This window comes from Mustela putorius, unplaced genomic scaffold (assembly GCF_011764305.1).
Source record: "Mustela putorius furo isolate JIRA1106 unplaced genomic scaffold, ASM1176430v1.1 tig00537227_pilon_pilon_pilon, whole genome shotgun sequence".
Taxonomy (NCBI): Eukaryota; Metazoa; Chordata; class Mammalia; order Carnivora; family Mustelidae; genus Mustela; species Mustela putorius.
Genome location: NW_025422368.1, coordinates 39,771,750 through 39,784,106, shown reverse-complemented (window position 1 = coordinate 39,784,106; position 12,357 = coordinate 39,771,750). Strand labels below are relative to the sequence as shown.

Sequence of the window (12,357 nt, the reverse complement as noted above, 5' to 3'; positions counted from 1 at the left end):
ACCCACGGTTGGTGGGTGGGCAGAAGGAACAACCAGAAAGAGAAGCAGCAGTTAGAAGCGTCAGAGGAAAACAAGGGTAAAATCATATTATAGAACGTAATGCAAGAGAGAATATTAACAATGTTGCTGTTATTACTATACTATCTATTTTAATGCCTTTGTGAATATGATACTGAGATATAATAACATGCCAGAAAATAACAAAACCCTTCAAGTCTTTCATATTAAAACTTATGATTAATACATAGATCTCAGAGTCCTGGGATTGAGCCCTGCACCGGGCTTCCTGCTCCCTCTCCCTCTGCACTGCAACCCCTGCCCACCCCCGCACTGTGCTCTCTCTCAACCTCTCAAATAAACAAAATCTTAAAAAAAAAAAAACATAATGACATGAGTATAAAATATGGATAAAACAAATAAACTACTATGCTAATTAGAATAATCTCCTTTTTATCCAATAATCTCCTTTTTATCCTCAACAATTTCTTCCCCAAAATCATTATGTTGCCCCACAGGTCTCCTTTTAAAAGGTTAAAAATCAGATTCAGGGGTGCCTGAGTGGCTCAGTCTGTTGAGCATCCAACTCTTAATTTCAGCGCAGGTCCCAGTGGGGAGTCTATCTGAGGATGCCCTGCCTCTGCCCCTCCCCCTACTCACACACTCTCTTTCTCTCAAAAATAAATAAATCTTTTTTTTTTTAAGATTTTATTTATTATTTGACAGAGAGAGAGATCAAAAGTAGGCAGAGAGGCAGGCAGAGAGAGAGGGGCAAGCAGGCTCCCCTCTGAGCAGAGAGCCTGATGTGGGGCTCGATCCCAGGACCCTGAGATCATGACCTGAGCCGAAGGCAGAGGCTTAACCCACTGAGCCACCCAGGTGCCCCTCAAAGATAAATAAATCTAAAAATAATCAGATTTGGAAGTTTGGGGTTTTTGCGGTTTTTTGGAGGTTGGACTCTTAAGCAACACAGCTTGAATGGAAGCATAACAAATACCCATTATTCATTTCTTCCTTCCTCTTGTGACAGATTTTGATCAAATTATATATAGACTCTTGGTCAAGTAAAAAACAATCTGAGGGCTAGCCAAACATATTTTCCTGAGTTCCTTGGTGTCAGGCCATGCTGCCCACTCACCTGCATGAGTTCATGGCTTTCCAGAAGGTCATTCTCTAGCATCTCCTGGGTAAGGCGCCCCATGGTGCTGTAGAATTCATCTGCTGTCTCACAGCATTCTATCTGCCTAGATAAAGAAAGGAGAGTAGAAGAAAATGTTTAGGCCCCCCTGTTGTTGTTTATCAGGTATATGCTGCAGGTGCAAAACAAGGTATTGCCTCTTGCCATCAAAGTTAGCAATCAACAAAAATCACAATCCTAGGCACTTGCCTATGGCTTAGACACAGTTTGCATGTCCCTGCTTGCAATTCTATGCTATTTCCAAATTAACCCATTTTTGCTGATTTTTTTTTTTTATAAGTCACAATCCTGGTACACAGTCTGCAAAAAAAACACCAAAGGCGGCTTAGAGGTACTTGTTACAGGATGAGCTCTCTCTCATTTCTGCCCAGCCAGCCTCACAGCCCCACCCGCGGCATCTTGCTTATTTTCATGTGACATGTTCTACACAATACACTCACCATCTGTCAGAACTAATAACCACAAAATTGGGTCCTGAAGAACAATTACCCCCCTGTAGGGAATCTGGGGCCACGATGGTGCTATCACCAATAGACTGAAACCAAACCGCAGTAGAAGTGATAGATGAAAAATACAAGAACAAGAACTTCTAACTTTTGTGCACATTTCATCATCCCCAGGACGCTTTCACAGACAGAAATTTTTCGGTTCTTCTCTAGCTACTGTAGCCAGCTAGCCATTACACTGTGCTTCTTGCATTTGCTTCTTGCATCTACATGTAAATAAAGAAACCTGTCACCTGGCAACCTGTAAGGCAGGTTAGACTTTCATCCTTCTGCAGGGGTGGGGGGGTAAAAAAAGGAAGAGTTTCAAGCACTGAGCGCTGTGAGCAGCTCTTCCTGCCCGCGGGTCCTGGGGCCGTGCTTTACTGCAACCACCTTTCTGGCACGGATAAATAAATAAGCAAATAAATAAATATCAAAAAAATAAAGCAAAAATACCGTGCATGTGTATCTACTATCACGTTTTCTATACAGTAGGATAATTGTATTTGCCCCCCCAACCTATAAGACATACACTTTGACATACGCTAATGTCGGGGAATTTCCACGGGGCCATCCAGAAAACACCATGATGATGGAAAAACTGCAGGTGCTCGAGTGCGCTCTTCAGTCCCCTTGCCATCAAGCGAAATAGCCTGTTGAAGTGTTATTGCAAAACTCCAGAGTAGCGTGTGGGCATAATTGAAAAAGTGGTTAAGTGTACCCTGGAGGGTGAGGAAAGGAAATAATGCTTCAGAAGAGTTCTGAAAAATATACTCCAGGCTGACAAGGAAGAAAAAGCTTTCCAAAGACATGGATGCGGGAGATGGCAGGCCCTTTCCAGGCTGTGGAAGGAGCTCCATGCGACCAAAGGTGGCCAGGTGGCCTGCATGGCCAGAGGGTGACGGAGAGAGTGAGGGTACAGAGCTACAGACAGCAGATGGCAATGGCGTCACGTGCCTGCTGAGGCTCTCGGGGCAAGAGTCCCTGAAAGGCACTTCCGAGGGAGTGTGGGAACAGATGTGCCCTCGGCAAGGTTGGCTGGAGGTCGCACAGCAAGTGTAGGGTATGATGGGAAGACCAGGGAGGAAACATGGCGCTAGGCCAGGATGACGTATGAGGGAGCAAAACAACACAGGGTGTCATAGGAGAACGGATACTTGAGAGACGCCAGGGAAGGCTGTGCTGAGGGTCCACGGCTTACGGATTCCCAAAGCACCGCCTGATGTGAGTGCAAAGAAGAAATGCCAAGTTGCAGGAGGAAGAGGAATGGAGAGGTCCCACGGAGCTGTAGTTCATGATTTTTCCAGCAAAAAGTTTGTGGGGAGGAATACAGGCGCTGGAGTCCGAAAGATCCAGGATTAAGTCCCAGCTCTGCAGCTGATGAGCTATGGGACCATGAGCTAGTTAATTCACCCTCTGGGTTAGCTTTCCCACTTGGAAAGGCAGGAGAAGAATCCTACCTACTCCCTGGGGTTATGCAGAGTACCGAATGAGACCAGGCGTTTAAGCTGCCTGATGTCATGACAGCACTGTGCTGGCTGCCCTTCCTTTCGTTTAATAAGTGGCATACTCAAAAAGATGTAGAAGTGCAGGGAGCAAAGACACTGAAACATTTAAAGTCCCACCAGTGTCATTCCTCTATCCCCTGAACTTCATAAACAATACCAGTTTATTGTCAGTAGACTCACGTTAGTAAAAGTGAGATTCTAGGGGCACGCGGCTGGCTCAGTCAGGGGTAGAACATGTGACTCTGGATCTCAGGGTTGTGGGTTCGAGACCCACATTAGTGGTAGAGATTATGTAAAAATAAAATCTTTTAAAAAAAAAAAGTGCAGATCCTAATGTCAGGATATCTGGGTTCAAAATCAGGCCCTAACACTTACTGAGTGACCTTGGGCGATTCACTTAACTTCTCTGTGGCTCAGTTCCCACATCTGTAAGATGGGGGTGAGAACAGTACCTACCTCATAAAATAATGGTGAGTACTAAACAAGCTAGCTTCACCTCTACAGTGCTTCGAGCAATGCTGGTCCACACCATGACTCCCCTGAGAGGACCAGACAAATTCTGATCCTACGCGTAATGGATGCGGGGAGTAAAACCAGAATCTCTTCTTTTCCTCCTGCCCCATAACTAAGAATGAGTACAAAGGTGACTTTAACGGACTCAGCCTCAGTAAAGTGTTACACTGTTTTAATTCCATAAACTAGTTACCCGGTAACTGGACTATCCTACCCACAGACACAGTCAAAGTTCAAGGAGCTTCGGGCATAGAGTAGGTTGGAAATGTAGGACTGCAGAAAGATCTAGATATCGAGGGAAAATGAAAAGATAAGTAAACAGCACTCCAAATCCCCAAGCAGACTCATTTATTTGCCCAGCTGAGAAGCAGTATACCAAAAATCAAAAGCGAAGGAGATGGCTATGTGCTGTTTCCAAATAGTTGTACAAAATAATGATCTTTCTAAATCCCTGAATTGATAGTTGGTGGATCTTTCTTGCAAAAAAATGGGAAATACTGCAAGTCTCCCAGGAAACAACTTAACATAAATAAAAGGCTGGTTAAAAGGTTTTTGAAGCAAAACACTGGCAGTGATTTATTAGTTTTCTGACATGTTGTCTATGAGTACTCACTCAAGTCATTTAAAACTCTAGGAAACAAACATTAAAAACTTCTCTGCATCTTAACTCTTAACAATTTCATCCCAATGTCCCTTCCATTACCCAAAATGTAGAATTCTAACATAATAGTCATAATATATTAGAGATGGGTGAAAATACCCTCCTTTTCACAGTCCCACTACTGGTAACAAATACAAGTAACATCTATGTGGTACTATGTTTGGTAGTAACAGATTTCATCACAGAATTAATTCCTGATGAAAAATAAGAGGCTCAATGTGTTCTGCTATTTTTTTAAAGTAGGATCCACTCCCAAAGTAGGGCTTGAACTCACGACCATGCGATCAAGAGTCGTGTGCTCTACTAACTGAGCCAGCCAGGTGCCCTCTGTGTGTTCTACTCTTGACTATGTACTAAGCACCAGAGAGACCCTATACATCTTATTTCATTTAATTTTATTATGGCCCTGAAGGACAGAACTAAATAAATACTAAGGACTTAAAATTCATTCACATTGTGAATGTTAGCCAACAAACACAGCTACTCCTCTTCCAATCTTCCTCTCTTCCATCTCGGTTCCTCCCCCTCCCTCTCTTCCCAACTAGAGTCTAGGGAGAGGGTGCACAGTAAACCAGCCAGGACACTAGCACTGAAGTGGAGATCTACAGACCTGGAAAAGCCTGCTCCCCCTTCCCCAACATAGATTCTATTTGCCCCCCCATAATCAAGAATCAGCCAACTAAGATTTCAGAAGGCTAAAGCAATTCAACCAAGTTCCCAACTTTCTCTTTTGCGCCTCCTTAAATACAGATGCTTTTCACGTTAGAGCACAAGACTGCTTCAAGCCCCCCAAACCACAGAACAAAACAGAATGGGGAAATCACTTACTCTCCCAATTTTGCCCAGATGGCCAACGACACTCTCAAGATGATTTCCGAACCTTCAAAGAAGACTGAATCCCAGATCTTGAAGACCGTATGGTGAGGGAGGCACGTAGCAAAGAGAGTCAGAAACCATTGCATCGTGAAGACGTTCGTGAGTGGAGGCTCATAGCCACCTGAAATGAAACAAACATTCTGTGTTTCTTCAGAACTGATGCAAGATATAAAATTAGCCTTGTTCAATCATCCACAACCACCAAATATGTTACATTTCCTGACTGATTTCTTTAGATCTCTACATTTTGGTTCTTTCCTCACTTTTCTCCTTCCTTTTTTTGGAAGAACACAGGTGTGTTTGACAAAAAAAAATCTCAATAAGCGATTTTCACAAATTCTTTATGATACTTCAAAAATCTTTTATCTAAAGATTTTATTTATTTAGTTATATGACAGAGAGAGAAAGAGAGCACAAGTAGGGGAATGGTAGGCAGAAGGAGAGGGGGAAGCAGGCTCCCCGCTAAGCAGGGAGCCCATCGCAGGGCTCAATCTCAGGACGCTGGGATCATGACCTGAGCCGAAGGCAGATGCTTAACTGACTGAGCCACCCAAGTGCCCTGATATTTCAGAAATCTTAACCTAAAACTTAATTTGGCTCTACCTATTTTGGGGTGTTCAAAATTAAGGAGAATGCTCTCCTCACCAAAAACAGGATAAGAAGAAAGGATTTTAGCCTCTTAGAAGTAGAATCCAATTTTCGAAACCTCATAAAGCCCACTTTTATTCAAGTGCTGCTGATAAAAATATGGCTCTTTATGAAATTATTTGTCTACTTCTTAAATTATAGACAGCTCTCAGACCACAGTGGAATTAAACTGGAAATCATAACAGAAAAAGAGCTAGAGAAGCTCAGAGTATTTGCAGATTAAACAACATGAAATTTTAAAAATATTGTGAATTAAACAATCCACACAGCTCACACTGAAGTTTCTGAATTTACCAAAAACACAGAGCTCCCTCCTACTTTCTGTGATGGCATTAAGTATGTATTTTATGAAATGTAAAAATGTAGGTATTTAAACTGATTCTCCCTCCAAGTCAGTCAGACTACACATTTACCCAAGGATTAGCCAAATAAGATCTGTTCTCCTGCCCTCATTTTCTCTCTTCTTCTGCAAAAACAAAGGAACATCACGGTTCAGAAAATCAAGAATCTGAGGACAGGGCTTACGGGCAAGTTCAGGACATTTGGAGGCAAAAGGTGGAACCCAGGAAAGCATATCTGACATCGGACAGGCAAGGCAGTCTATCTGGACGTATTAGGACACCCCCAGAGGTGTGCAAGGGTACTGCACAGCCAAATTAAAGATTATTCAGGTGGCCGAGAAGAAAATGCTGAGAGACAGCCAGGCATCACTAAAATGTCCAGTGTCCTGTAATCACAGATTAGGTCCTCACAACCTTTCCTATTTTCCCAGATTTCAATGCACGGGTGCGGAACTGGCAACCATTTCCAGGAAACACAACAAACTTCATTATTCTTTCTTGGACCCCTGCACAGAGCCAGGCAAGTATAGGCAGCAGGTATGACCACAGCCTCAAGCTCGGGCTCCTCAGCAAGCGGGGCCATGCCCACCAGACAGCGACAACTCAGGGCCTCCCACTTGCTGAGCAGAGGCTCCACCCCTCCCTCGACCCAGGGCCTCCCCCCACACTGCAGGGCTCCAAAGCCTACCTGGAGGTCCGGGGAGCCCTTCTCCAGAAAGAGTGGACCTATTCATCTCTAGTAAACCTAAATACCCCTACCACGGATAGATAAGAGGAGCACTGAACATCCGAATCCAAAAGACTGTTGGTTTATCTCCTAAAAGTTAAGGGGGATGCATATTTGACTCTCCACAGGTTCCATGGTTCAGGCAAAAGCATAGTGTGTGAGAAATCGTACAGTCGCTCAGCTTTAAAGAACTCCTATGGGTTGGTATGAGCTGAGAGCAGCTGAACTAGATGGTAAGACAGACTCTCCATCTAGGAAGAAATGCATCCTGTTAGATGTCCATTCAGGACTGGTAAAGTACTCGGTTCTTGACGGACTTCCCAACCAGGACCAGTCTGAGGTTCAACACGGGGCCCTATGATTTTTTTTCAGTTGTGTTTTTGTTCTCTAACCATCTATTTCAATGCACCAAACGCTCATGAACAGAAATACCTGAAAACAAGTATTTCTGCACAAGGTCTAGGCTCAGGGGGGACAGTGGAATTGGGGAAGTGAAATATTCCCAGGAGTGTAACAGCGCCGAGTCATCACTACCTCCACTTTCCTTGTTCGCGGTTCTCTGAAGAGTGTCCAGGTGCTGAGATAACTCGGGGAGCTTCAGGCTCAAGAGATCCCTGAAGACAGCCATGTCCACGGATAGAGCCCGGAGGTTATTGACAAAATAACTTTCAGGAAGTACCTTATCAATAAGGTAAATCATAATCTGAAGAAAAAGATAAAGAATAAGATCGCTTCCTAAACACTGAGATCCCAACATGTCCCAAATAAAAGGAACATATTTAAAAATGCAGTTAGCCAAAGCACACCATCATTTCAATGTGTCAATACTGAATGTTCTGGACTTCTGTGGCTCATGTGCACGCTGGGTGAGGAGTGAGAGGCATAATTATTAAAGGAACTCAGACCCACAGTCCACTGCTGTCTGAAATTTCTAGATGGGGCACCAGACCCGAGTGCAGCCCCTAAGGAGCTATGCTGGTACAAGGCTCAGCCTCACTCAGTGGTGGAGCCCGAGCTCCATCAGCAGCAAGCAGCAATCCCATACTGGCTCCCTGGTGGCAGCACAGTTTCACAACCTTCATATGAAAACCAAGAGCTGAACCATCATAAACCTCACCCCACTCCGCCTCAAACGAAAGCAAGTCTAGAGACATACTTAGCATCAACCTGGTTATTGGAACTGAGAGTGGCTTTCCGTCCACTTTCCTCTCCCAGGACAATGCAACAAGGGTTTTGTTTGAACGTGGGGTACTTTCAAAGTCTGGATTTCTTTCATAAGATTATCTCACAAGTTCTTCAAATTACTATTTTCATTCTAACTTTTCTAGTTGTGTTACCTTTGCTAAGATGTCAAGAACCACCAGAATGACCCAGCAAAACACACGAGTTCTGTGTGTCAGTCTCGGGTCCTTACTCTGTCAGCTGGTATCCTCTGCTGTGCTCCTCCTCCCTAGAAGACCACTCACTCCCCAGAGCACAGGAAAAACAAAATTAAGAATAAAATCATAGCTGGCCCTATATCATGGTCTCACATTTTAATTTTCAGTCTAACACAAAACTCTATTTCCCAAGAAAATTCTCTCCCAGACCTGACAAGGGCCCATCTTTCCCTCATCTCTGGCTTCCAGTTTCTACTTTTTAGGATCACTGTTTTGACTAAGCGAATAAGGACTGGGCCATTCTCTTGAGAGAATACCTCTGAGACCTTTATTACAGAGGGAGCTGAGCAATAAAAGGAGAACAGTAGATTCAATCTGTGTGGAGGAAGGAGGTCCTGGAGGGACTAGGGCTAGCTGATGAGGGGGTACAGATGTCCAGCAGAGAAGACTGCCCTCTCTGAGTAAGGAGAAGAGGGATGGACAGGCTCACAAAGGCAATATTTAAAGGTAATGGTCTATTATGGTACTTTTTATCTAAGGATATAATACAAGAGAGATACTTCAGCTTTTCTGAAGAAATGATGATCTCTCAAAATTACATGAAACAAGAAGAACAAAAATTTTCAGTTATCATGGTAATTCCTGTGACACACTGAAATTCTCTGTCCAAAGGCATCTCAAAGTCTCACGTAGGGCATCAGAGACAGCCGTGTGTCATGCTAGGTGGGCCACTCCACCCACTGATACATTTTGAAGACCACACATTAGATTTTTTTTTTTTAAGATTTTATTTATTTATTTGACAGACAGAGATCACAAGTAGGCAGAGAGGTAGGAAGAGAGAGAGGCGGAAGCAGGCTCTCTGCTGAGCAGAGAGCCCAACGTGGGGCTCGATCCCAGGACCTGAGATCATGACCTGAGCCGAAGTAAGAGGCTTTAACCCACTGAGCCACCCAGGCGTCCCCAAGCATTAGATCTTTAAAAAAATTCAGATAAATAATGGCAATAGAGCAAAAATAGTGTCTCCAATAAATGGTGCTGGACCAATGGGACGTCCACATGCCAAAAACTAAACCTAGACACAAAACTTACACCTTTCACCAAAAAATGACTCAAGAGAGAACGCATACCTAAATGTAAAATGCAAAACTATAAATCTCTTAGAAGATAAGATAGCCTAGATGACCTTGGGTATGGTTATGACTTTTTAGATGCAACAGCAAGGACACGATCAATGAAAGAAACCATTGGTAAGCTAGATTACTTCAAAATTAAAAACTTCGGGCGCCTGGGTGGCTCAGTGGGCTGAGCCGCTGCCTTCGGCTCAGGTCATGATCTCAGGGTCCTGGGATCGAGTCCCGCATCGGGCTCTCTGCTCAGCAGGGAGCCTGCTTCCTCCTCTCTCTCTCTCTCTGCCTGCCTCTCTGCCTACTTGTGATCTCTCTCTGTCAAATAAATAAATAAAATCTTTAAAAAAAAAATTAAAAACTTCGGTTTTGTGAAAGACAATGTCAAGAGAATGAAAGGACATGCCACAGATTGGGAGAAATATTTGTCAAAGGCGTATCTGATAAAAGACGGTCATCCAAAATATACAAAGAATTCTTAAAACTCCAAATAAAATAATGTGACTAAAAATGGACCAAACAAGTCCTTTGCCAAAGATGCATTCAGATGGGATATAAGAAAAAAGAAAAAGATGGGATATAAGCATATGAAAGAATCTTCACATCATATATCATTAGGGAAATTCAAATTAAAACAGGATACCATGGCACACAACTACTAGAATAGCCAAAATCCAGGGGTGCCTGGGTGGCTCAATGGGTTAAGCCTCTGCCTTTGGCTCAGGTCATGATCCCAGGGTCCTAGGATTGGGCCCCACATTGGGCTCTCTGCTCGGCAGGAAGCCTGCTTCCCCCTCTCTCTCTGCCTGCCTCTGCCTACTTGTGATCTCTCTCTCTGTCAAATAAATAAATAAAATCTTTAAAAAAAAAAAAATGAAAGAAAGAAAGAAAAAAAGAATGGCCAAAATCTGGAATACACCCAATGTTGACAAGGATATGGAGCAACAGAAACTCTCACACATTGCTGATGGGAATGCAAAACCCTATAGCCACTTGGGAAGACAGTTTGGTGGTTTCTCACAAAACTAAATATACTTTCACCATCTGATCCAGCGATCACTCTCATTGGTATTTACCCAAAGGAGCTGAAAACTCATGTCTACACAAAAACTTGTGCACAGATGTTTATAGCAGCTATATTCATATTTGCTGGAACTTGGAAGCAGCAGAGACATCCTTCAGTAGGTGAACGGATAAACCGCGCATACCCAGACAGTGGAGTATTATTCAGCACTAAATTAAATGAGCCACCAAGCCATGAAAAGACAGGAAAGAAGGAACCTTACATGCTTATTACAAAGTGAAAGAAGCCAATCTTAAAAGGCTACATACTGTATGATTCCAACTATATGACATCAGGATAGAGCAAGAGATCATAAAAAGACCAGTGGTTGCCCGGGGAGTGGGGGTAGGGTAGGGGGGAAAGGCGGGGGGATAACCAGGCAGAGCACAGAGGATTGTTAGGGCAGTAAACACACTCTGGATGAATATTATAAAGATACATCATTAAACATCTGTCTGACCCACAGAATGTACAACACCAAGGGTGAATTCTAATGTAAACTATGCAATTTAGGCGCCTATGACCTGTACCAGGCAACCTGTGGATTGTAATCCATGTTACAATCATGGATTGTAACAAATGTACATTTGGTGGGGAATGTTGATAGTGGGGAAGCTGTACACTTGTGGGAGCAAGAGGCATATGGAAAATCTCTGCACCTTCCTCTCAATTTTGCTGTGAACCTGAAACTGCTCTAAAAAAATTACATATTTTTAAAAATAAATAATGAAGGAGCCTAAACATTTTAACAAATAGTTAAAAACAGTTGCTAAGAAAAAACAGTAAGTGCTCAAAAGCACACAAAATGGTTTAATTACTTCCCAAAAAAACTATTTATTTGCCTAATAATTAAAACTTGCAGGGTCCAAAGTGGCAGCTAAAAAACACTGACCCCAATATCTTCCCTTGTATCTGAAGTGATTCTTCATGAATCCAATCTTTGTCTGCATATTCAATGTCTAACCACAAGATTCTGAAATGATGATGATGTCATTTCATCTCACGGAGTTCGTTTTCTTAGAGGCAGAAATATAAATATTCAGTTCCTCAGCTTTATCTCATCCATCTTTTTTATGTGAATTTTTAGTTTGTCAAGGAGTTTCTTTCATGATTTGAATGGCAAGTATGTCCCCGCCCCCAGACCTCTCCACCTCACTCCTAACCTGAATTGCTTATTCCAACTTTTCAACAGTCCTTTTTATAGTCACAGAAATAACATCTGAAAAGAACAAAATCACCTAAAGCTAATAGACTGAGCAAAACAAAGGCTTAATAAAAAATGTTTTGAACTCATGTATTTGATTTGTCATTGGCTCCCCTCTCCCTCACTTAATGTGATAAAGAAGGAGTTTCAGAGCTGTTTCCTGAAGTACAAGAATGGAAAAAAAATGAAAGGGTGAATACAGATTTAGACCAGGTCAGGCTGGGTTTATAATTAATTCCACCATGATGCATATAAAACCTGGAGGAACATTTGTTTATTTTTCCATATGACATTAGTCAGTGACTGGGAATATCACTAAGGTATTTATCGCAGTCAAACACAAGGCTGGGGCCGGGGGAGGCTCCTGAAAACAAAGACTGAGTATCCATCCCATCCATCACAAAGCATTACAACCCCTAGCAGTTTGAGGGTTCAATTATGAATTAGCAACCCCATACTGCCCCAGGCTAATAAGGAAGCAGCCATCCTGTGCCTGTGAAATGCTTCATTTCTCATAAAGATTATTTCTGGTGACTCACGGACTCACATTCCAATTTATTAGCTTAAATTGTTTGTAACCCATCTCAAAGTGTTTCCAAAATGTTTTTACTGATAAAGGCTCCAGGTACT

The 12,357-nt window shown here is 42.8% G+C and overlaps 1 protein-coding gene across 4 annotated transcripts in view; it reads right to left on the bottom strand.

The window, feature by feature from the left end:
* Nucleotides 1-12,357, bottom strand: part of TBC1D30 (TBC1 domain family member 30) — an 82,012-nt gene that overhangs the window by 17,993 nt on the left and 51,662 nt on the right. For all 4 annotated transcript variants that reach the window (XM_004752491.3, XM_013056088.2, XM_045072875.1 and 1 more), the window contains 3 exons: nucleotides 7,489-7,657; nucleotides 5,191-5,359; nucleotides 1,136-1,241 (listed from right to left, as the gene is read on the bottom strand). In XM_004752491.3, coding sequence (XP_004752548.2) covers nucleotides 1,136-1,241; nucleotides 5,191-5,359; nucleotides 7,489-7,657 — 444 coding nt within the window. The remainder of the gene's footprint in view (nucleotides 1-1,135; nucleotides 1,242-5,190; nucleotides 5,360-7,488; nucleotides 7,658-12,357) is intronic.